At 60.7% G+C, this 23,083-nt stretch overlaps 1 protein-coding gene across 4 annotated transcripts in view; it reads right to left on the minus strand.

The window, feature by feature from the left end:
- Sardh (sarcosine dehydrogenase) overlaps positions 1–23,083 on the minus strand; it is a 54,404-nt gene that overhangs the window by 17,652 nt on the left and 13,669 nt on the right. For all 4 annotated transcript variants that reach the window (XM_026395444.2, XM_077798039.1, XM_026395447.2 and 1 more), the window contains exons 10-18: positions 21,263–21,349; positions 21,013–21,103; positions 17,710–17,851; positions 15,434–15,517; positions 13,547–13,660; positions 7,527–7,665; positions 5,940–6,053; positions 3,107–3,254; positions 312–405 (exon numbers count right to left, since the gene is read on the minus strand). In XM_026395444.2, the coding sequence (XP_026251229.1) occupies positions 312–405; positions 3,107–3,254; positions 5,940–6,053; positions 7,527–7,665; positions 13,547–13,660; positions 15,434–15,517; positions 17,710–17,851; positions 21,013–21,103; positions 21,263–21,349 (1,013 nt within the window). The remainder of the gene's footprint in view (positions 1–311; positions 406–3,106; positions 3,255–5,939; positions 6,054–7,526; positions 7,666–13,546; positions 13,661–15,433; positions 15,518–17,709; positions 17,852–21,012; positions 21,104–21,262; positions 21,350–23,083) is intronic.

Consider the following 23,083-nt stretch of genomic DNA (forward strand, 5'->3'; position numbering starts at 1 on the left):
ACCCTGATTGGGAGGGCAGGCCCCATGCCCTTCAGAAGGGGACACACAGGCAGGGGCAGCCCCCTCCCACCTACGCCTGGCCCTGGAGGACGGAGGAGGCCGTGACTCTGACTGACTGTGGCCTCGCAGGACCTACAGCCTGTGGGCAGGCCATCTGGTCCCCGCTAGCCCAGTTCACAGTTTAGGACCGAGACCCAGAGAGGTAAAGGGACTCACCAAGGACACCAGGCTCCCAGGTCCCTGCCCTGGCTCTGTCCCCTCACCACAGGCCACTGCCAGCACAGTGGGGGGCGGCGGCTGGCGGTACCTACCAGGTGCCCGGCGGCTCGCACCAGCTGGTGGGTGGAGAAGGGGAAGGCCGAGTTACTCAGGTCAGCGTCCAGCACCTCCTGCAGGATGGCCCGGCTAGGAGCAAGCACAGAGGGGTCAGTCAGTAGGCTGGGCTGGAAGACAGGGGACAGCAGCAAGCAGGACATGTCCCTCTCCTCATGGGACAAGTGTGCACCCGGGTCCCATCAGGGAGAAGCCACCTGTCTGCTGCTGGTGCCAGGACTCCTGGTGGGACAGCTCTGGTGCCCGGGCAGTGACCAAGGCAGGCCAGTCATCTGACCACGAATGCCCGGACACCCCTGGCCTGGTCATCAAGAAAAGCTGCCTTTGCCAAGGTGGCTGCCTTTGCCAAGGTGGCCTCTGTTCTGCCCAGAAAATACAGTGATTTGTCCAAGCTGGAGCTGGGTGGACAGGTCCCCGTCCAGCAGGGGAGTACTCCAAGTACCCGTCCTGCTCCCCCGGGCGTCCCCCAGCGGGCCCTCAGCCCCCACTGGAGCTTGCTCAGTGCCCAGCGGGTGCCCAGAGCCGACCTGCCTGTTGGAGGACTGTCACCGACCAGAGGCAGGGCCAGGCCACGTGCCCATGTGTCACAGCTCACATCCACTGCTCTGTGGCTCCAGGGGAATCTTCCTTTCCCTCCCAACTCCACGCTGCCAGCAGAACCGGCCCTTGTGCTGCTGAACTCACTGCCTGCAGCCTTGTGGGGCCACTGGGCATGACCCATCCCAGGACCCCAAGCCGTGTGTCTCCTTGCAGATTCGCCCCTCCCGGGCCCTCCCCACTCTCACCCCGCCCTGTTTAACCCTGCCTCACCCTGAAGCTTGGCCCAGCGGCACCTCCTCCAGGCAGCCCTCCCTGACTGTGAGTCTGGTCCCAGTCTCCTGCCAGACTTGTCTCCCACTGGGAGCTCTGTGCCAACGGGACCCACCTCCCAGCGTGCCTGGTGTCACAGGATGTCCAGCACCAGGCATGGCAGCTGGCAGGGCAGGTGAGCTCTCCACTGGCTGGAGATGTCCTACTTCCACCCGGGGTCCCCACAGGCGCTGGGGCCACTGCCCGGAAGTGCTGCTGACCCTATTGCCACCCATGGTGCTGGCACTGCCTCCTCCTCTGAGAGCACACTCTGCAGCCCGGGGCCACACTGCGGGGAGGTGGCCCGGCTGAGCTGGGGCTGCCCAGCACCTCCCCCGGGAGGGGGCTGCTCCTGGGGCCAAGGTGTCCAGGGCTCTGACCCAGGCTGTGGCCTCAGCAGAGCCAGGGGAACCCAGCCCCGGGGTCCACGTCGGGGAGGACAGGCAGGCACCCCGTCTGCCTACCCTCCCTGCAGGAAGCGCAGGTGGCCACAGGGCAGAGGCCTCCCCGTCCGAGCCCCAGGTGCAAGTCCAACACCCGCACTCAGCCCTGGCCTGGCCAGCCTCGGCTCCCTCTGCTGAATGGGGACAGAGACGTCCCCTCACAGAGCCCTCAGAGGCATCAAGCACCTGGCCTTGCTGACGGGACAGTGGCGTCACCTCCGCCCTGGCCACAAGAGCCTGCCCGTCTGGAACACCAGTCAGCGGTGCTGGCCACATTCCAAGGCCCAGGAGCCAGGCGGGCTTGGCGGCTGCCCTCTGGAGAGTTCTGTGGGGCAGCAGCTCGCGTGGTGCCCCCACATGGCGCCCTCACGTCCAGGCCCTGTGCTGAGTGCCTCCCACACACCCCGAGGGCTTGGCCCTCCTGGGTGCTGGGGACTTCCTGGGGTGTCCTTGAAAGGGAGGGGATGCTTTAGAGGCGAAAGCCGGAAAGTCACTGGGAGGCGGCAGGTGCTGGCCCCGCCCCGGGGGAGCAGCTGGTAATGAGGCTGCCTGTCCCCAGGGGCCACCCCTGACCAGTCTGCAGCCTCCCTGCCCACCTGCCTCCCCCACTCTAAAATGGCCCCTTCCCTATCCAAGGTCACCCTGGCCACACAGGCTTGGGAGGGCTCGCCTCCCCCTACCCTGGCCCCCGTTCGGAGACTGTGGCTCCTCGGGTAGCAACAGGACCAGCTCGCAGCATTGGGCTCGCCGTGGGCAGGTGCTGCACAGGCACATCCCAGAGGGGGCCATCCCGCCAAGTCTGCCATCCCTGACCCTTTCCCTGCCACATGCCCTCCAGCTCTGGCACTTACAAGCTGCGTGACCTTGGGGAAATGTCTCTACCTCTCTGTGCCTCAGTCTCCTCATCAGTAATGAAAGAACATCCACTTCAAAGACTACTGCCAGGGCTGGAAACCCAGGCTCCCAGCTGGTGGCTCTGAGCACACCTGTGGTCTCCTTTTGTCCCCGAGACCCCGTCCCTTCCCCAAAGCACAGCAGGTGGGTCTTCTCAAAGTGCACACCTGCTCACGACCCTCAGTGGCCCCCAGGAGTCCTCGCCGGGTCCTGATTCCTCGTGGGGGAGGGGGACAGGGCTCAGTAAGGATCCTCAGAAGGACCGCGTGGGGAGGCGCCAGCGACTGGTGTAGATCTTACTTTGTGGCCGGTGGAGCCCGGCCGGGGAGAGTGGACTGCAATTCCTGGCTCTGTGACTGACCCAGACCTGACTCGCTGCAGGTCAGGCTGACTGTCACGTCCAGGGCTGTCTGATCTGGTGCTCTGAAGGTCACTTATCAGGCGTGACACCTCTTGGTTTACCAGAGTGGTCGGCGACTCAGAATGTCCCACCTGGTTCTGCCCCAGGGCCCAGGTGGAGGGCCCGGGGTCCAGGTGAGCCCAGGTGAGCCCAGGTGCACCCTGTGCTCAGGTCCCACCCAGCTCACCTGGCTGGGCCCTGGATGCTGATCATGCCCAGGTCCTCGGAGCGGTCGATGAGCTGGCACCGGAACTTCTGGTCCTGCAGGACCGTGCTGATGTGCGACCAGTTATGCTGGGCTGCAGCCCCGCCCACGGCCAGGTAGTAGCCGTCCCCTGGAAGAGCAGCGCCAGGCTTAGAAGAGGACCAGGGGACGGGGATGTGCAGAGGAAAGTGAGGGTGGCCCAAGGGCCGCCCATTTGAGACAGCCATGCCCTTTCCTGAGGGTGACCCCCGATGGATCTGGATTCTCAGTGCAAGTTCCTTCACTGGGACCCCCTCACGCTGCACAGGCTGAGGGGACAGTCCTGGGCTGTGTCTGCCTCTCAGGGGTTCCCTTCACAGGGTTAGCAGTCCAGTGCCATCAGGTTGCGGGAGGGACGCCGTCCCCCTCAGGCACCAGTGCTGAGCAGCCTTGGGCAGATCTTTTTCCCTCTCTGAGCCTCAACATCCTCACCTGGTCCTGATCCACCCTGTCCCTCCAGGTCCCAGGTCTCTGCATTCCCTGCCTTGGCCTTACTGCGACTTCCTGGGACCCGACTCTAGAGGGGGCTTTGTGGCACATGCCCTGGATCCCACCAGGACGCCAGCTCATCCCCTTCCCCAGGCTTCAGAAAAGGAAGACACTGGAATTCTGGACAGGGTTCCCTGCCCCATGCCAGCCAGACAGCCCCGTGTCCACCCCAGCACACACACACACTCACACTCACACACTCCCACTCACACACACACACACTCACACACTCCCACTCCCCACACACACACGCACGCACACACTCATACCACACACACTCCCCCCCCACACGCACGCACACACACACACTCATACCACACACACTCCCACTCCCACACACACGCACGCACACACGCACACACACTCATACCACACACATACATACCACACACACTCCCACACACACACATGCACACACACACTCATACCACACACACTCATACCACACACACACACATACCACACACACTCCCACACACACACTCACACTCCCACACACACGCACGCACACACACACTCATACCACACACACTCCCCCCCACACACATGCACACACACACTCATACCACACACATTCTCACTCCCACACACACTCATACCACACACACACACACTCATACCACACACACACACTCATACCACACACACTCCCACTCCCCCCCCCACGCACACACACACTCATACCACACACACTCCCACTCCCACACACACTCCCACACGCACACACACACACTCATACCACACACACACTCATACCACACACACTCATACCACACACACACACACATACCACACACACTCATACCACACATACTCATACCACACACACACACATACCACACATACTCCCACTCTCAAAGACACACACACGCACACACACACACTCATACCACACACACTCCCACTCCCACACACACACGCACACACACACACTCATACCATACACATTCCCACTCCCCCCCACACACGCACACACACACACACTCATACCACACACTCCCACTCCCACACACATGCACACACACACACTCATACCACACACTCCCACTCCCACACACATGCACACACACACACATACACTCATACCACACACACACACATACCACACACACTCCCACTCCCACAGACACACACACACGCACACACACACACTCATACCACACAAACTCCCACTCCCACACACACACACACACACACTCATACCACACACACACACTCATACCACACACACTCCCACTCCCACACACACATGCACACACACACACACACACCACACACACTCCCACTCACACTCCCACACACACACGCACACACACACACACACTCATACCACACACACTCCCACTCCCACTCCCACACACACACATGCACACACACACACACTCACACCACACAAACTCCCACTCCCACACACACACACGCACACGCACACACACACACTCACACCACATACACTCCCACTCCCACACACACACACGCACACACACACACACACTCACACCACACACACTCCCACTCACACACACACACACGCACAGCAATCCACAGGCCCTGGCTCTGGGGCAGCCCCGTCTGCAGCCAGCCGCGGGCCCCTCCAGGGCTGCAGGGTGCCCAGCAGCAGTGGGCTGAGCACAACCAGCTGACCCCCCTTTCCAGAGGAAGACGCGGACAGCAGTGGTCCTCCCTGCAGAGCCGCCTCTCAGGAGGCCACGGCCCTTCCCAGAGAAGGGGACACACCCACTCTGCTCCCCTGGGGACAGGAAATGGGGCTGCTCCTGTGTGGCTGAGGGACAGGATCGGGGGCCTGAGCTGACGGGGCGACTGGGCTGTGCAGATGGGACAGAGGTGTTGACCCACCGTGGGGCCAGGCATCAGCCTGGACACCCAGCTGGACGTCTGGGCCTGCCCAGGCCTGAGCTGCAGTTACGGGGAGAAGAGGCACAGAGCCAGGCAGAGGGAGAGAGCCATCCCCAGCAGGAGGGTGACTGCGGGCAGGAGGGCTGACCGCCTGCCTCCTCCTGGCAGGAGCGGAGCTGGCCCACAGGAGCTGTCCCCGAGCACCACAGCCTGAGGCTGGAGAATAAGCCCAGCAAGCTCGCGGTGACCGCATCGCTACCCAGCAAGGCTGCCTTTGCCCGACGGAGCCCTCCCATCCCCAGCTTGGCCACACGGGCACAGCAGGGCACCAGGCTCAGCCCCAGCCTCCCGCCAGCATTGTCCTGCCACCAGTGCCCTCCACCCAAGCAGGCGGCAGCTGCAGCAGCCCCACACCCACAGGGTCTCTTACCTTCAAAGGCAGGAGCCAGGGGGCCGGCCTCAGGGCCAGGGGCCAGGCGGCTGACCGTCAGGTCGCTCTCGGTGCCCCCGCGCTGGTTCAGCATGCAGGTGTACACCGTGGAGCCTGGGGGCCAGGGAGAGCCAGGTCTGTTCACACGGGCCAGGGTGGGTGGGCAGCGGGGCGGGGCAGGCGTGGATGAGTGGAGGGCAGCTGGCAGCTCTCCTCATTCTGGAGAACCCCTTGGCAGGTCACCCACAGGAGGTGGCCTTGGAAGACAGGTGACCCAGAGGGCCACCGAGGGCAAGGTCACCCACACTGTTGTCCTGGGAGGGAGGCTCCTTCCTGCTGAGCTGCTTGCCTCCCACTCCATCCCTCCCAGCGGTCACCAGAGGTTTCCAGGGGCAAGAGCCACCCCTGCCTCAGCCCTGGGCCTGCTGAGCAGAGGCCATGAGGTCTGTGGAAAAGGGTCATGTGGGTGGACAGAGGACGGACAGGGAAAAGGGAAGGTGGGTGACGGACAGACAGGTGGAGGGCAGGAGGCTGTGGCCAGCGTGGGAGGGGAAGACGGTGGAGGAGAAAAGGACAGGTGGAAGGGGGCAGAGATGGGGGGCTGAGTGGGCGGCAGGCAGAGGGCGCCTCGGGGTGAGCAGGACACACCCAGCCATGGACGGGGGCTGGATGGAGAGTGTTAGGGTCAAGTTGTGTCCCCAGACAGACATGTGAAGAGCTGCCCCAGGACCTGGGGCTGGCCTTAGGGGGAACAGGGTCTCTGTTACCCTATGTAATCCAGCAATGGGGAGGGGTCCTTAGGGTGGGCCTGGTCCCCGTCCCATGTGACTGCCCTCCTTACAGGAAGGAAATGCAGGAGAAGGCCGTGTGGCATCAGGGACAGTGGCGTGGACCGACTGAAGCCCAGCCAAGGCCAGGTCCCCAGCCAGACATCAGGTGCCACACTGGGGAGTCCAGAGGGAGACCACCCAGGGTCTTGGGGAGCCTAGCACAGAGGATACCCCAATTCCAACATCTGGCCACCAGGACTATGAAACAATAGATTTCTGCTGTTTTAAGCCACCTATTTGGTGGCATTGTGACTGCAGCCACAGGAAATGAATAAGGACGAGAGCAGGTGGGTTTTGGGTGGTGCAATAGTGAGCAGTACAGCAGGCAGAGAGTGGGCAGGAGTGGGCAGGAGTGGGCAGGAGATACCACTGTAAAATTATTCATTATTCATCCAAAGTCAAATTCAATTGAGGGTCCTGGATTTTTAATTCTCGAAACCCTACTGGGGACAGCATCCTGGGGGCAGAGGCTGGGCCCTCCCGTGCCAGGAGGCAGCCCTGAGGGCCTGCTGCCACGCCTCCTTTCTGGAGCTAAGAAAGAAGGAAGCCAGAGGGAGGAGAAGGAAGGACCCACTGTGGGGCTGGGCAAGGAGACGGCCCTGGAGCCGGGGCTTGGAGGTATCAGAGGAGCTGGAGGTGTCCAGGCCAGGCCCAAGGAGGGGCGCTGGGGTCATGACCCCTGCCCTGTGTCTGGTGCCTGGGGCTGCACTGTGGTGCTGGGTATGAGAGGAGAGTGGCCCACCACTCAAGCCTGTACCTGGGGGTCTGCTGACATCTGCAGAGAAGAGCCAGTCGGCAGCCTTGCTGGCATCCAGCCCCAGCAGGTAGAACTTCCCAAAGTAGGACATGTTGAACACAGCAGCAGCCCCTCTGCAGGTCAGACACTCCTTCTGGATCTGAAAAGTCCCGGGGTGGGTGTGCAAGGTCTTTGAGGTGCACTTTCCCCTCACCACTGGGGTCTGGGCCCTCCCCAGTGCACCTGTTCTGAGCCTCCCCTCCTCCCTCCCAGACTGAGCCAGCCCTTCCCAGCGCAGGACACACTCTCTCCAGCACAGGGAACATTCTCTAGATGAGATCACTCGCTCAGTCATAAAACCAGGCTCGGCAAATTCAAAAGGATTCAACTTACACAAGGCAGGTTCTTTGACCTGCAAAATTAGAAGCAGAAAAAAAAAAAAAACTGGGAAATCCACAAATAAGTGGAAATTAAAGAGGACACTCTTAAAGAACCAACAGATCAAAGGGCACTAAGGAACTACTGTGAGGTGAGTGGACGGTCCCAACACCCAACCCACAATCACTTGTGAACACGTAAAGGCTGTGCTCACACGGAGGGTGACAGCCACACGAGCCTATGTCATAAGAGGCTCAACAACCCAACCTTCCACTTTGGGAACCTGGAAAAATAGCACACGAGACCCAAAGCAAGCAGAAGGAAAGAAATGATAGATTAGACTAGAAAAATCAGCAAAACCAAAAGTTGGCTCTTTGAATAGATCAACAAAATTGACAAACCTTTACTAAAATCAGCAATCCCACAGACAGAGGAGGGTCCTAGGGAAAGACAACTGATAATAATACACCACAAATTAGTTAGAATGGACAAGTGTCTAGAAAGCATGAATCACTGAAACTGAATAAAGATGGAAAAATATGAATAAAATTATAACAAACAAAGAGATTAGGGCTGGGGTTGTGGCTCAGTGGTAGGGTGCTTGCCTAATATGTGAGACACTGAGTTTGAGTCTCAGCACAAGAAAGAAAGGAAGGAAGGAATGAAGGAAGGAAGGAAGGAAGGAAGGAAGGAAGGAAGGAAGGAAGGAAGAAAGAAAGAAAATTTTTTAAGCCTTTAAAATTTTTCCACAAAGCAATGCCCAGGCTGGGGCTGGGGTTGTGGCTCAGCAGTAGAGCACTCACCTAGTACATGTGAGGCACCTGGTTTCAATCCTCAGCACTACATAAAAATAAATAAAATAAATGTATTGTGTCCAGCTACAACTTAAAAATAAATATTGAAAAAAAGAAGAAATGCCCAGGCCCAGATGTCTTCACTGGGGAATTTCATCTAACATTCAAAGAAGTGATACCAATTCTTCACAAATTCTTCCCCCAAACTATCACAGTAGGAAATGTTATTCCAATTTATTCTAGGAAGCCAGCATTATCCTGATGCCAAAACCAAAGATAAAAGAAAACTATGGACCAACATCCTTTATGAATGTAGACACAATCCTCTACAAAATACAGCAAACTCAATCCAACATCAAGGAAGGATTCTACACCATGATCAATAGGCTCATCCCAAGAACGTGAAGTTAAACCACATTCACAGAATAAAAAACGGAAAACACATAATCATTCAATACAGAAAGAGCACTTGACACAAATCATGATTAAAAACAAATGACAGAAGGAGCTCCCTCCACCTGGCAACCTACAAAAACCGTGTGTACATACACACTGTACGTCGTGATCAAACACTGACTCCCACCTCCAAGATCAGAAGCAATACCACTCCCACCCACTGTATTCAACCTTATAGTGGAGGCCCTAGCCCGGGCAATTAGGCAAAGTAACAATAATAATAAATGGCAACCAGATTGGAAAAGAAGAAGTAAAAATACACATATTTACAGATAACATGACCTTACATGTAGAAGATCCTAAAGAACCCACTAAAAAAATTATTAGAACTAATAAAATAGTTCAAAAGTTTGCAGGATACAAAGCCAACAGACCAAAAATAAAAATAATAAAAGCAATTGTATTTCTATAGACTAACACTGCACATTCCAAAAAGGAAATGGAGAAAATAATTCTATTTACAATAGCATCAAATAATAAAAAATGCTTGGGAATGAGGTTAACGAAAGAAATGCAAACTCTGTACTCTAAAGAACTGGAAACGTTTTGGAGAGAAATTTAAGAAGACCTAAAGAAGTGGAAGGACAGCCCGTGCTCATGGGGAGAAGACATGAGCTATGTCAAGGTGACAACACACCCCTCATTGATCTCCACAGTCCACAAAATCCCCACCGAAACCTCAGCCGGCTTCGGCAGACACTGACCAGCTGACCCCAGAATCCACATGGAACCCTAAGGGACCAGGATGTTCCAAACAATCTTGGGGACAAAAGAACAAATTGGAGGACTCACATTCCCTGTTGGCAAAACTTACTGCAAAGCTAGCAGATAAACCAGAGTTGGACTGACTCAAGGATGGTCAGCAGGTCAGAGGTCAGCAGGGTGCAATCCACATTCTCGAAATAGACCCTCATGTGTACGGTTAACTGGTTTTTCAACAAGGGTGACAAGAGAGTTCCGTGGGAGTGAGGTACACACTCACCTGTCCAAGCCCAAAGCATGGACTACAGGACGCAGGAACAGCAGAAAGGCCAGGCTTTACTTGACTGATGGTTGAGCGAGACCAGGTGTCTGGGAGCAGGCACACCCAGAGCACTAACAACCAGCACTCTACCCCGAGAGCGCAGGTCCCCCCGGCTCCTTGTTGGCTGAGTACCGTGGGGTGCACTGTCTTCCTGGGGTCATCATCTAGGTTTTACTGTCTCCTATTGGGCTGTTTAAAGAAATGTACCTTGAGTTGTCCCCACCTCCCTCTGTTCCCCTGGGGCAGCAAAGTCTTGGATCCAGTGCTTTTGGCCCATGGGTCAGGCCACCGCTTCCCCCGCCTCCTGTTTGCCAAGAGGCTATGAATGATCTGGTGTTACCTGCTTGTAACTCTCCGCTCTGCTCTTTCTCCCCTGGCTGCCTTTCCTACACCCCAATTTTACACTTAGGGCTGAACAGTGTATTCTGAAAAGGGACCAACACACTTTCTCACAGGAGAGTCTCCAACACAGAGCGCTGTGATAGCAGGACAGCCACATGCACAAGAATGAATCTGGACTCCTTCCTCACACCATGCACAAAACTTATCTCAGAGGAGCTAAATTACAAAGCCCTCAGGAGAAAACTCAGAAGGAAATGTCTGGGACCTTGAGTTAGTTTCTTATACATGACGTCAAAAATGTAAGGGACAAAAAGGAAGGAAGAGATGAGTCAGATGTCATCTAAATTTTAAGTTTCTCCTGCAAAGGACACCATCCTGACAGTGAGAGACAACCCCACCAGGAGAGAAGGTTTGCATATGATAGATATCTCCAAGGGGCTCCTATCCAGGGTGTATATTTCAAAAAATCTTTTAACGCAATGATAAAAAGACAAGCAACTCAATTTAAAATAAGCCAAAGGTCTGAATATACATTTCCCCAGAGAGGATATCGAGGGGCCAACAGCCCACGAAAAGGTGCGCAAGGCGAATAGTTAGACGTCGCAGGTCAAAACCGCGACGGGACCCCTCTTTACCCCCTGCAGCTTGGCGAGAGTGGCCGTCGAAGCCGGGGGTGGAGCTGGAACTCACACACACTGCTGGGGGGAGACCACTGTTGGACAGAGTGACCACACCTCGGCCACTCCAGCCCGGGCGTCGGAACACAACCTGCACCCAGATGCTCCCAGCACAACATTCATGACTGCCCCAAACGGGAGCAACCCTTAAGGCCCATCCACAGACGAATGGACAGATGAACTGTGGTATGTGCCTGCAGCAGGCTCCAGTGTGCAAGAGGCAGGGAGTACAAACACCACATGCCACCACACGCCACTACACGCCACCACACACCACCACACAGAAGGACCTTGAGGATATTCTGCTAATGAAAGAAACTGGCCACAAAAGCACGTCTATTTTATAAGTCCACTTAAATGGATTACACGAGGCAGCTCCTAGAGACAGGAAGCAGATTAGTGGCTGCTGTGGCCTGGGGTGGGACAGGGTGGATAAGGGGGTGGCCAGAACTAGACTGCGCTGATGGCCATGCGACGGCCCTGTGGACTCACTGAAAATCCCCGAATCCGGCCCTTTCGATGGATGAACCGCACGGTATGTGAATCACGGCCAACCCAGCTCTCCCACTGCCCTCCCCACAGCCCACCAGCACCTCAGTGGGTCTTCGGCCTTCCCTCCCACACTGCCCCCTGACACTGAGCAGACCACGACCTCACTGTCATGACCAACCCCGAATGTGACCATGGCAGCGGCTTTCCCACACCAGGTGGGCCCCATGTGCCTTGGGCTGCACTATGTCCTCCCCAGCCCGCCCCACAGGTGGCCACTGCCAGGCTCAGGTGCCCTAGGGGGCCTCGGGTGGCACAGGAGCAAAGGAGCCATGGGAGCCCACTGTGGGTCTCGGTCCCACCCCAATGCTCAGAGACGCCACACGGGCAGACATGGAAATGGGCCAGTGTCCACTCCAGGCAAATGGGCAGCACTGCCGCCCAGCTGCCCCCTGGGACAGGTGGTCACTCTGCAGCACAATGTGGACACCTCCTCCTCCCTGCCCTTCAGCTGCTCGTCAGCCTCCCTCCTGACATCACTAGCCTTTATGGAGCACCCACTGTTTGCAGACCAAAACCAAAACCCCAAGCAGCGTCCTGGGCTGCTGCCCGCCGTCTGCCCAGCCTGGGGCGGCTGCCAGCACTGACAGCGAGCGCGTTTCCTGCGCTGGGACCGTCTCAGCCGCGGTGCGGAGGCTGGTGAAGACACCCAGCCAAGTTGGCATCTCCCGGAGCCTCCACATCCTCAGGGCCGGGAGTCCCAGAGGCTTCGGGAGCTGCAGCCTGAAGGTGCCAGACGCAGCCCCGAGACTCCCGTGAGGGAGGCACCGCCAGGGACTGGGCGCTGAGCCCGCCTGCAGCTCCCGCGCTTCGTGACCAGGGGCCTCCTGCTTCCCCCTCAGCATGGCCTCTCCCCAGGCCTCTGCCCAAACTTGCACTGGAGCAAGCTTTGGGGATAGTGGGGACAGTGGTGGAGATAAATGGTCCCCTCCCTCAAGACCCGCTCCTGTTGAAGGAGCACTGGGGGCTTCAGGGCAACACAGAGAGCATCAACCTTCTCAGCAAGGTCGAGCAGAGTGGCTCCCCCATGAAGCCCTGTCAGGCACCAGGGCCCCTCCCGAGGCTCCCCACCCTGGGCCCTGGGTCCTGCTGAGGGCTGGCTCTGCTCCCAGACCAGGCACAAGGGCCCAGGAACAGCAGTAGTGCCCAGCAGGTGGCTGGGCTAGGGGTGGGCGGGGCTTTGCTTATTGCACGGGAGCTGCCTGCGGGGTGCAGGCTGCTGGAGGGGAGGCCCAGCCCAGGCTCAGCCCAGGGTGGTGGGGAGTCGGGCACCAAGGGGCTGTGGGCTGCCCAGGGCTCCATCTGGCCAGCTTCACCTGACCATTTTTGGAGGAAGGGGCAGAAGTCTGCAGCACGCAGATTGTAACAGCAGAGCTTCCCCAGCTCGGTTCCCTGCTGTCCCCTGGAGGGGCCCATTCAGGGGCCAGGTGCCCAGCATCAGCAAGCCCACCTGGTCCTGGACCTACAGCTGTGGGCAGAGCCCTCTGCCGGAGGAAGACCCATCCCCCAAGAAGGGCTCAGAGGGGTGCTGGCCTGGCCTGAGGCCACACAGCGACCCAGGCCACCTGGCCCACCCCCAGCCCCCTGCCCCCCCCCCACGCTGCCCTGAGCAATGGGATTTGCCCTCAGGTGATTCTGCTGACAACCACTGTCAGGTGACTGTCCCACAGCTGAGTCAGCCGGAGCAGGGCAGGAGCCCCGCAGGAGCCCCAGGGGCTGGGCTGAGGGCCCCCACAGGCAGCTCAGGTGAGAATTCTGCATGAGGGGCCGGGAGGGGGATGGGGAGGGGGACTGGGCCACGGGAGGGTGCTGGCTGCTTACCACACCGTGGTGGGGCGGGAATTCGAAGGTGTATTCGTCCTCCAGCAGCCTGGTGTAGGCACAGTCCTGGTGCACCTGGTTCCCGTAGGCCCCGTAGTAGTCGTAGTCGGGGACCTGGGGCAGAGGACATGGTCACTGCCCACCTCCCCTCTTCCTCTCTTCCCCCCTCCCTCTCTCTACAAATAGCTGGGCCCACCACTGGGCAGGTGGTGCGCTAGTCTGCCCTCAGCGCCTCCTGTCCAGTGGGCATGCGTGGGTGGTGGCCGGGTGGGAGGGGTGCAGCCTAGGCAATACCAACAGCTGCACACGTGGCGCCTGTGAGAGCTGGGGACCAGACCAGTAGGGGCCCCGGGGTGGGGGAGAAGAGGCTGGATCCCAATTTAGGGAGTGAGGGGTGAGGAGGCCAGAGAGGCCCTCAGGGCGCTGTTGGGCAGAGAGGGAAGTGACCCGCTGAGAAGGGCGAACGAAGGTGAGGGGCTGGCACGTCCCAGCCATGGCGCAGGTGCGGTTTCTGTGGCAATCTGGGACTCGTTTCCACCCTGGGACAAGCCCTGCTGACGTGGCCCATGCTCCTCACAAGGGTGACCCCTTCTGCGGATGAGGAATCTGAGGCACAAAGAGGTCACACCTGGCCTGAGGTCACTGACAGCACCCAAGGCCGTGTCATGCTGGGCGGGCGTGAGTGGGGGCTCCGTGTGGGGCTCCTGCACCTTCGCCTCACCTCTCCCGTGAGCTGCCTGCCTCTCTCAGATGCCCCACGACCCTGGGACCTCCTGGCCTCTGCTCCTGCTGACGCCCCTCCCCCTGCCGGCCCCTGCACAGGGTGTAAGGAGCAGGCCATCCTCACCTCCAGGGCCTCTAGTCGGCCTGGGGCCACGCCTTTCCACAGGTGGGAACAAGGGGAACTCAGGCCTGCCTGGCGGGCTCCACAGCCCCTCTCCCTCCCTAGCGGGGCATGCTCGCCCACCCTTAGACCCCAGCAGGCCTGCTCCCCCACTGTAGCCCCAAAGAGGTGCCAGGAATCAGGAGGCAGCTCCCCGTCTCCTGGACTCCCAGGTGGCCCCCCTGTGTGAAAAATCTGCTCATGGGGGCCCAAGGGTATTCCACGCCCCTCTCCTTGTCCAGGACTCCAGGACAGAGGGGCTTCCAGGCTTAAAAGGGCAGGTCTGCCCAGGCCTAGCCTTCTGCACGGTCCCCAGGGACCCTATGTCCTAGGGACTAGCGAGAGAATTGGCAGTGACTGAGGAGGCTCTGAGGACATCCACACAGGGCCCAAGGCCCTGTGAGCCAGCTGTGGCTCCCGTCTCCCCTCAGGGTGCCCAGGAAATGGGCCGTGGAGGTGGGTTGCCATGGAGATGGGGGAGGGTCCCACTGGGAGAAGGCAGAGCAGCACAGCGACAGGAAAGGGCTTGATGCACAGATCCGCACCCAGCCCAGCCCAACCCACCTCCAAGCCCCAAGGCTGCTCCAAGGGCCCATCCCCAGGAGGAGCAGGGAGGCCCAGGAAGGTCCTCGGAGGCCAGGGCGTGGGGCATCTCAGTAGATCATCTGAACACATCGAGTATAAACCCTCCCACTAACCAGCCTCCTACTAACATAAACTAACAGTTGGAGTTGCCAAAAATACGTGCAAAAAGCTGTGTGAAGACGGCCGAGTCCCTCCCACCACCGGGGAGTCTTCGAGCTGTGCCCAGGCGGGGCACCCTCTGCTCTGCCCACAGAGCACACCGGGGCAGGGAAGCCTGCACAGTGCCCGGGGAGGCCCGGCTGCTCTCCGGCTGCACCGGCTGCTCTGAACCGGGCTTGCCCCGACTCAGGGTGGGCTGAGGGCAGCAGGGCAGGTTCTCTGGGCTGCACAGACCCTCAGCCACCCCTGGGACCACTCACCGGAGCGGTCCCCTGAGGGCTGAACCATCCCGGCCGCTCCCAGCCGTGCCGCTCCTGGAACACGCAGCCTTGTTCAAGGAGCTCCTGTGGGAGAGGACAACACCCGTCACACAGGGCCAGGTCCCCCGCCTGATTCTTCATCTTTCTTTCCTTTCAACTCTTACAGTCCCGTTCTTCTGTCAACTGTGCCACTCCTCATCTCAATTATTGTGATGTGTCTTCAAGCCCAGGCTGGCCTGGCCTCTAATGCTTTCCACATTCTACTTTCTAAATGATGAATTAAAAGTCCAAATCTTTGAAAAACCTAAAGATCTGGAGTTCTACAGCCAGCTCACCCCGGAGCTCCCCCGCACCCCCGTGCCTCCCCGGGAACCCCCAACCTGGAGAAGCATCAGCAGCTATGGACGGCATTGTGTCCCCACAAACTCCTGTGGAGAAACCCTAACCCCAGTGACCTGTGCTTGGGGTCAGGGCCTGTGAGGAGGTAAGAGACCAAACGAGATCCTAGGGTGGGTCCTAATCCATAGGACAGGTGCCCTTTTAAGAGAGGCCAGAGTGCCCTCTGTCTTCCCCGTGAGGACACAGGCGACCGCCCACGGGCCAGGAGCTCCTCTCCAGGCAGCGAGGGCAGGAACCCTGGCCTCCCGGCTCAGAGCACTCAGAAAATACAGGTTGGAGTGTGTGACCCAGCAGCTCTGCCTGCGTGTGCACCCAGGGCGAAGCAGGGCCTCACTGGACACTCCACATGGACGTCCACAGCAGCTGCTCACTGTCACACAGGTAGAAGAGCCCTATCACATGGACACTGAACAGGGCTGATGGCTGCCCAGCAAGGAGGGGACTGAGTAACCTAAATTGCACCCTTTAAAATGGGTAAAGGGCCGACCTCACACTCGGTGCTCTTACCACGAGGAGAACCACCAGGGGCATAATAAAGTGACACCCAGGCACTTTTCTCTGAAAATTAACTTGATTTTGGGGAAAAAAAATCCCACTGTGGGTTTGGAAGAGTCCTGCCCACAGTCAACCCCACTGACCAGCACCAGGCAGTGGGCCAGGGCCAGCAGGGCATCGGGCTCAGACTGGCTGGCGGGCAGTGTGCCCAGCCCTGGGTGGCACGGGGCAAAGACAGGCACAGCTGCAACCGTCCCCTCCCTCCATCCATGGGGACCCAGGCAGGGAGAAAGGCTGGGGTTGGACACTGGCATGGCTTCCCTGCATGTTGGGGTCCCCGAAGAGCAGTGGTCAGTGCACAGTGGTGGGCGTGCCCCATTGGTCACCTTCAAAGGACAAGAAGGTTGGTCTCAAGATGCTAAAGGGGCAGGTGACTATTTTAAAAAACAAGCATCACAGGTGCAGCTCAGGAGGAAGAGAAGGACTGGGGGACGGAGGCTCCCTTCTGGACGGCGGGGTTCAGCCCCTGCACAGCCTCCTGGGAAGGCCCTTGGGTTAGGAGCTCACCTGAGCCAGCAGGAGCCCAGGGACCTGAGTTCATTCGGGCAGGCCTCTGAGCTGTCGGGCCTGGCAGGGGGTGGCTCAAAGCAGGGTCCAGCTGCAGAGACCCCAAGGTTCTGTGAGGCCTGGGAGCACAACTGGGCTGGGGCCAGTCCACTGGCAGAGGACATGCCAGACCTCTCCTGGGGTTGGGGGGTGGTACAGCAGACGCCAGGTCCTTTTGGGCCCTGGCATGGGAGGGTCAGTGGGGGGAGGCCCCTTCTCCAGCCTAGATGCTGCCTGCTCCCCGGGCCTGCCTCCTGACCCACCTGTCCACTCCAGAGACTTCGCCTGAGGCCCTCAATGGTCAGAAACCATCACTCCTGTTCCCCAGTAAGCAGAGCCTCTGGCTAGGATGACTAGGGATGCACACCGAGGGGTGCCTAGGTCCTGGGGCAGGAGAGTCACAGCGCCGGCCCCGGGGAAGAGCGCCTGATAGTGGGTTTCGTCACCTAGGTAGAAGCTCGCCCACCAGGAGAAGAGTGTCCCAGCCGGCTGCGGGGCAGGAGGGCGGCCTGGGCACAGGGGCCTAGCTGCTGCCCTCCGTGCCCCTGCCTCCAGCACTGCTCCCAGCGTCAGGACACTTCCTGGTTCTCCAGGACATCTCCTCCCTTGGGCCCCACAGGAGCCCCCCCAGCCACCCGCGCCTCTCCCTCACCGGCACGGCACCCAGCACCCAGCACCCATGCTGGGATAACATCTGGGGTGGGTCTGCCTTCCACTACCCAGTACCCCGAGGACATCCCAGAGGGTCACTGCAGCCTGTGGCCACAGGAGGGCACCTGGTGCAGGGCGTCTGTCCTCATGTTCCGCCCGGCCAGCGGCTCGTCGTGGGGGAAGACCACGGAGTAGTTCTTGGCATAGGACTCGTGGCTGCGCTCGCGGATCCAGCGGCTGTGGTCTGTGAGTGAGTGGTGGAAGCGCCTGCCGTACAGGGAGGGCCCAGGTCACCGCCTGGCGACACGGCCTGGGCCAGGTGGCTCAGGACCCAGCATCAACTGGACCCCCACCCTCCCCAGAGGCCTCCTGGGGCTGGGTGTCAAGAGGCCCCAGCCCCTCCCCTGTGGCCCAGGGCTGCCTGCAGAGTGGGGTCCAGGAGCCCAGGGCCTGCAGGGTCCCCACTCCCACCAGGGCCCTGGGCTCGGGTCCAGCCTGTTCCAGGGCCTCCACTGTCCAGATTCTGAATGCTGGGGGTTCCTGGTCCCCACTCCTGCCTTTAAGTGGGACAGGCCACCTGGGTGAGACCCCCACAGATCTGCTGCAGGACAGAGTCCGACCTCTGTCCCTGCAGTGTCAGGGCCCTGCAGTCCCCTCCCCACAATGCCCAGTTCTCAGACTCTGGCTCGCCCCAGCCTCCAGCGGTCTGCCCTCTCTAGCTAGGAGTCCCGTCACCCTCCGCGGTCCACCACCTGGACAGCCACGTCCTGGCCGGGCCTCTGTCCTCAGGGATACCTGTCAGAGCCTCAGCGGCTGAGCAGCTCCTGGACCGTGCGAGAGTCTGGCAAGGCATGACTCTGGTCTGGGGTGGGCAGTCTCGGGGGGCGGGGAGGGTCAGGGTGAGGACACTATTTCCAGTGACCGCTCTCTGCAGGGGCCTCTCCTCCAGCCCAGGCCCAGGGCAGAGCACATTCTGCAAGAACCCTCTCCTCACCCCCAGAGTTGCCCTGTTCATAGGGCCCACATCACACTTGGGGACACTGGGGCTCAGGGGGCTCATGCTGGATGAGGAGTCTGGAGGCCACAATCAAAAACTGTGTGTCCAGCCACAGGGGCAGCGTGCCCATGTGCAGGGCATGGGCTTGGCTTAGGAAGGCTGAGCTGGGGAGGGAGGCATCCAGGGGCACCCCTGGGCCCTCACTGCACTCCATGGCTGGGCTGTCCCCGGGCACTGAGGGCTGCAGGCACGAGCCAGGTGGTCTCTCAGCTGCTGGGAGTGCTGCTCCTGGTGGGGGGCCCTTCTCAGGCCCCGGGGTGGAGTGGACGGGGCTGGGTGGGCCCTGTACCAGCAGACAGCAGCAGACACTGCTGGCCACATGGCAGGCACAGCTGGCCCCTTCTCCACTGGCCCTTCTGCTCCTATCTGTGGGGCAGGGGCCATGGGGCCTCAGCTCAGAGACCCGCAGGGAGTGAAATCAGGCCCCCAACACCCCCTGTGGCCCACAGGGGCCTGTGAGCAGTGGGCAGAGGGACCCACAGTTGGGGCCGCAGCCAGGGCTACACTCTTCACTTGAACAAGGAAGGACACTTCTCCAACTAACCTGCCCCAAAGCCTTCCTGATAAGACGGACCTGCTCTGGCCCTGCCCATGTCAGGTACTGGGCACAGCGTCCATTCGTGAGCCTCAGACGCACTCTGGGAGGTAGGTCACTGTGCCCAGTTCACAGAAGCAGAAACTGAGGCTCGGAGAAGAGGAGCCTCCAGCCCAGGGCCAACGGTGGATAGTGTGGGCTGGCGACTGAGACCCACCTGGCTCAACTCGATCCACCACCCTGCCACCCGGGGGCAGCTGCCCATGAGCCAGACAGCCCAGGACCCAGCACTGGCACCCACTGCCCCGTCCAGGGCCCTCCTGCTCCGAGCTTGCCCCCATGTGTAGGACAAGGGGTGGCTGTGGTGCCCTCTGCCTGACCTCCTGCGGTCACAGGCGGGCATAGGAGCCTACGTTTGGAGCCGGCCCTTCCTCTGAAGCCGGCTTCTCTGGACAGCTCTCTGCTGCCCTCCTTGACGCCTCACTCTCTCCTGCAGGGCCTGCATCTTGCTCTGCCCCTGGCTCAGGCCGGGTGGCGGAAGCTCTGGTGAGAGTGGACGGCTCCAGGTCCACAGCGGCCCTGGTGGTGGCAGGCGCCCACTCTGCTGTCGCACTGGGTATGGAAGCCACACAGCACAGAGGGCTGTGGACCAGCAGGTCTGGTGCCCCCAGGATGGCCAGCGCTGAGGACAGCCCCAGCTGCACTGCTGGGTGACCCCCACAGAGTCCTGCTATCTGCAGGAGGAGCTGGGACCCGCCCTTCCTCCAGGTGTCCTGCAACTGTATCATTTCTAGAACATTCCTCCCTGGGGAGCATGCACGGGTGCAGCCCTGGAGCAGCTCCAGGGGCCCAGTGCAGACCTCACTGACCAGGGCAGTGCAGGGCGTGGCATGGGGATCTCAGCCCCAGACGTCTGTCCGCGAGAGCGGGTCATGTCCTCCCCAGGCCAGGAGGGAATGAGCCAGCCGGAGCAAGGGGCTCTCCCAGCTGGACACACCCCTCCGCCCCACACTGTCCCCATCTTGGGCACTTGGGCAGCTGGGTCCCCAGGGGTCTGCCTGACAGGAGCACATGGAGGTGTGGAACGAGCAGGGGCCAAGCAGCCTCCTGCCAAGATGCTCCACCCCGTGGTGTCCCCCAGGGCCCAGTGTGCCCGGCCAGGGCCAGCTGTGAGCTCAGGACACTGTCGTGGGCATGAGCTTTGGGCCTGGGTCAGGAGAGAGTGGGGAGCCACCCTCCTTGCCTGGGAGCACCTGGGCACTGTCCTGGACTCCAAGAGATGGCCCTGACTGCAGAAGGCCACGAGGCCGCTGGGACCTTCCTGGCTCCTGCCACCAGCATCCAAGCCCCTGCCCCAGCTCCACCCAAAGCCAAGCCCCTCCCTGCGCCCAGGCCTGCCTGGCACCACATTCCTGCCCACAGCCCAGGTGGGCCCTGCCAGGGAACGAGGGCACAGGCCGCGGGCCAGAGCTCCTGCCCTGGTGACGGCACACGCACAGGCAGTCACTGTCCCAGCTCAGCCCTGCCCCCCAGCTCCACAGGCCTCAGTCTTCCCATGTGCAAAGTGGCTGTGAGGTCCTGCTGCTGGGGACAGAGGATCAGGCAGGGGCCGGGACAGGAGACCCGGGAACCGTGAGGGCGGTGGATCTGCCAGAGCCAGGGACCCCTGGACTCTGCTGCTGCTGCCGGCAGCCTCCTCCCCTTCCTCCCCCCTGCTGCCTCCTCCAGGAAGGCTCCTGGCTTCCAGGGACGGCACCTTCCTGAAGAGTCCCCACCTTCTCCCCTCCCCATCCTGGCACTGCTGGCCCGGCCTGGGGTCCGGGTGGCAGCACCCACCTGATGTCGTAGCCATACATGTCCTTCTCTGGGCGCCCATGGATGATCCAGTGGGCCAGCTCCTGCCCGCAGCCGCCGCCCAGCATCATTCCTGGCAAGGGTGGAAGCACAGAGCTGCAGCGGTCCCCAGGCCCACGTCCAGTCCAGGCTCCCCTCTCCGGGGGCAGCACACCCCAAGCCCACTCTCACAGGCCTCCCCTGCCCACCCAGAGTCTGAGAACCCGAGGACCTCGCCATGGCCCGGGCTCACCTGCACTGTTGAAGCCACAGCCCAGGAAAAACCCCCGCAGCTCAGGCGCCTCCCCCATCAGGGGCTTGTGGTCGGGCGTGAAGGACTCTGAAAGAGACGGGAGACCTGCAGCCCCCTCCAGCCCTCGGCCGCCCGGGGTGGGGTCTCCAGAGACAGCAGTGAGGGCAGCCAGGCCACGGGGCACAGGGACAGTCCCGGGACTCCTGGCCACCTTCCTCCCCAGCTCAGCCCTCCTAAGCCAAGGCCACCCTGCACAGGGGCACCCTGCCCCTGCCGGTGCCTGCTGCATTCAGAGCCTCCTGGCCTCAAGCGATGCCCTTTCGGGGAGCCTCCCTGCCCGCCCCTGTCCCATTCCCCTGAGCACCTGGGCATTTGCTGCCAGAGCCACCCAGGCACGGCCTGCCCAGCTCCACCTGTGGGGCTCAGCTCTGTCCCAAGCTATCATTATTCTGCCAACACAGGGCCTTTCCTGACCCCCTTGTCCACTGACCATGCAGGGAAAGGGATGGTTTTGCTCACCGCTGTGTCCCAAAGACAGCACAGAGCCCAGCAGAGGTGCTTGATAAATGTTTGTTGAATGAATAAGTGACCATAAGTTCTTTGAGATAGGGGACTAAGCTTCCCACTCTGCCCCTGCCCATGTGCCTCAGAGCCCAGAACATGGAGGGAGAGGGACTCAGGGGCCTGATCATAAAGCTGCTGCCCCAGGCTCATCCCCACTCTACCCCTTCCTGGCTGTGTGAAGGAGATGGACAACACTTGAATGAGCAGGACCGAGGACACCTTGCAAGAAGGTGCAGCAGGGGAGGGTCAGCAGTGAGGACCGACTGCTCCCGGCCACCTATGGGCGAGGAAGCTGCTGGGCATGGGGTCTGGCGTATCCCAGGGCTGCCTGGCCACCAGCGGGGCCTCAGCCTCTGACCCTCCAGGGTGGTGTCTGAGCAGAGGGCAGCCAGCTGTGGTGATGGAAAGTGCTGGGCACCTTCGAGGCAGGGCCGGCGGCTGCGAGAGGTGAGGCAGGCCTGGGCAGCTCCTCCCAGGTGTACTTGGTCGGGAATCTGCCCCGGCACCAAGAGGGACTGGCTCCCAAAGAGGGGTGGCTCTGTGTGCATGGGAGCGGCTCTGAGCCACATGGAGAAGGGAAAGCACCCGGGGCCGGCCTTGGTTGGTCCAGCAGCCCTGGCTGCTTAGGTGGCACGTCACCAGGGGGACCTGGAGGCTGCTGGGTGGCTGCAGTTACTCTCAGCTGGTGGAGACAGGGAGAAGCTGGAGAGGGGGAGAGAGGGAAGGCTCTGACCCACGGAGGCCGCCCTGAGGCCAGGGCGGGGGTCCACTCCTCCCGGAGGGTCCCAGGGCAGGGGTGCCTGTGATGAGGTGCTGGGGACCTTCTGGGGGTCCTATGCAAGGCTGGTGGTGGGTACAAGAGCTGGAGCGGTCATTTGGGCGAGAAGAGGGCAGTGGAGAAGGTGACGCGGGGGAGGAGGGGCCAGCCTGGTGCGGGTGGGGTTGGCTTGTGACCACCGCGTGCTGGGCCGCTGGGACTGTCCCAGGCAGGCAGGGCAGCGTGTAACAGCCCTGCGAGGAGCCGGGCAGAGCTCAGGAGGCAGGTGCCAGGGGCCGATGTGAAAGGGCTTAGGCAGGATGGGCGACACGAGGATGCAGGGACCCCAGGCAGTGGACGACCGCTTCCACTCTGATCTCCCAGCCCTAGTGGGCAGCAAGGTCCACCCCCAGGCTTCCCCAGGCCCAGGAGGCCCTTGCTCTTCCCTGGGGGCCAGGCCATGGGCTGTGTCTGGGAGGAGACACGCTGGTCTCCTGACA

The sequence above is a fragment of the Urocitellus parryii genome, chromosome 4 (assembly GCF_045843805.1).
Source record: "Urocitellus parryii isolate mUroPar1 chromosome 4, mUroPar1.hap1, whole genome shotgun sequence".
Classification (NCBI taxonomy): Eukaryota; Metazoa; Chordata; class Mammalia; order Rodentia; family Sciuridae; genus Urocitellus; species Urocitellus parryii.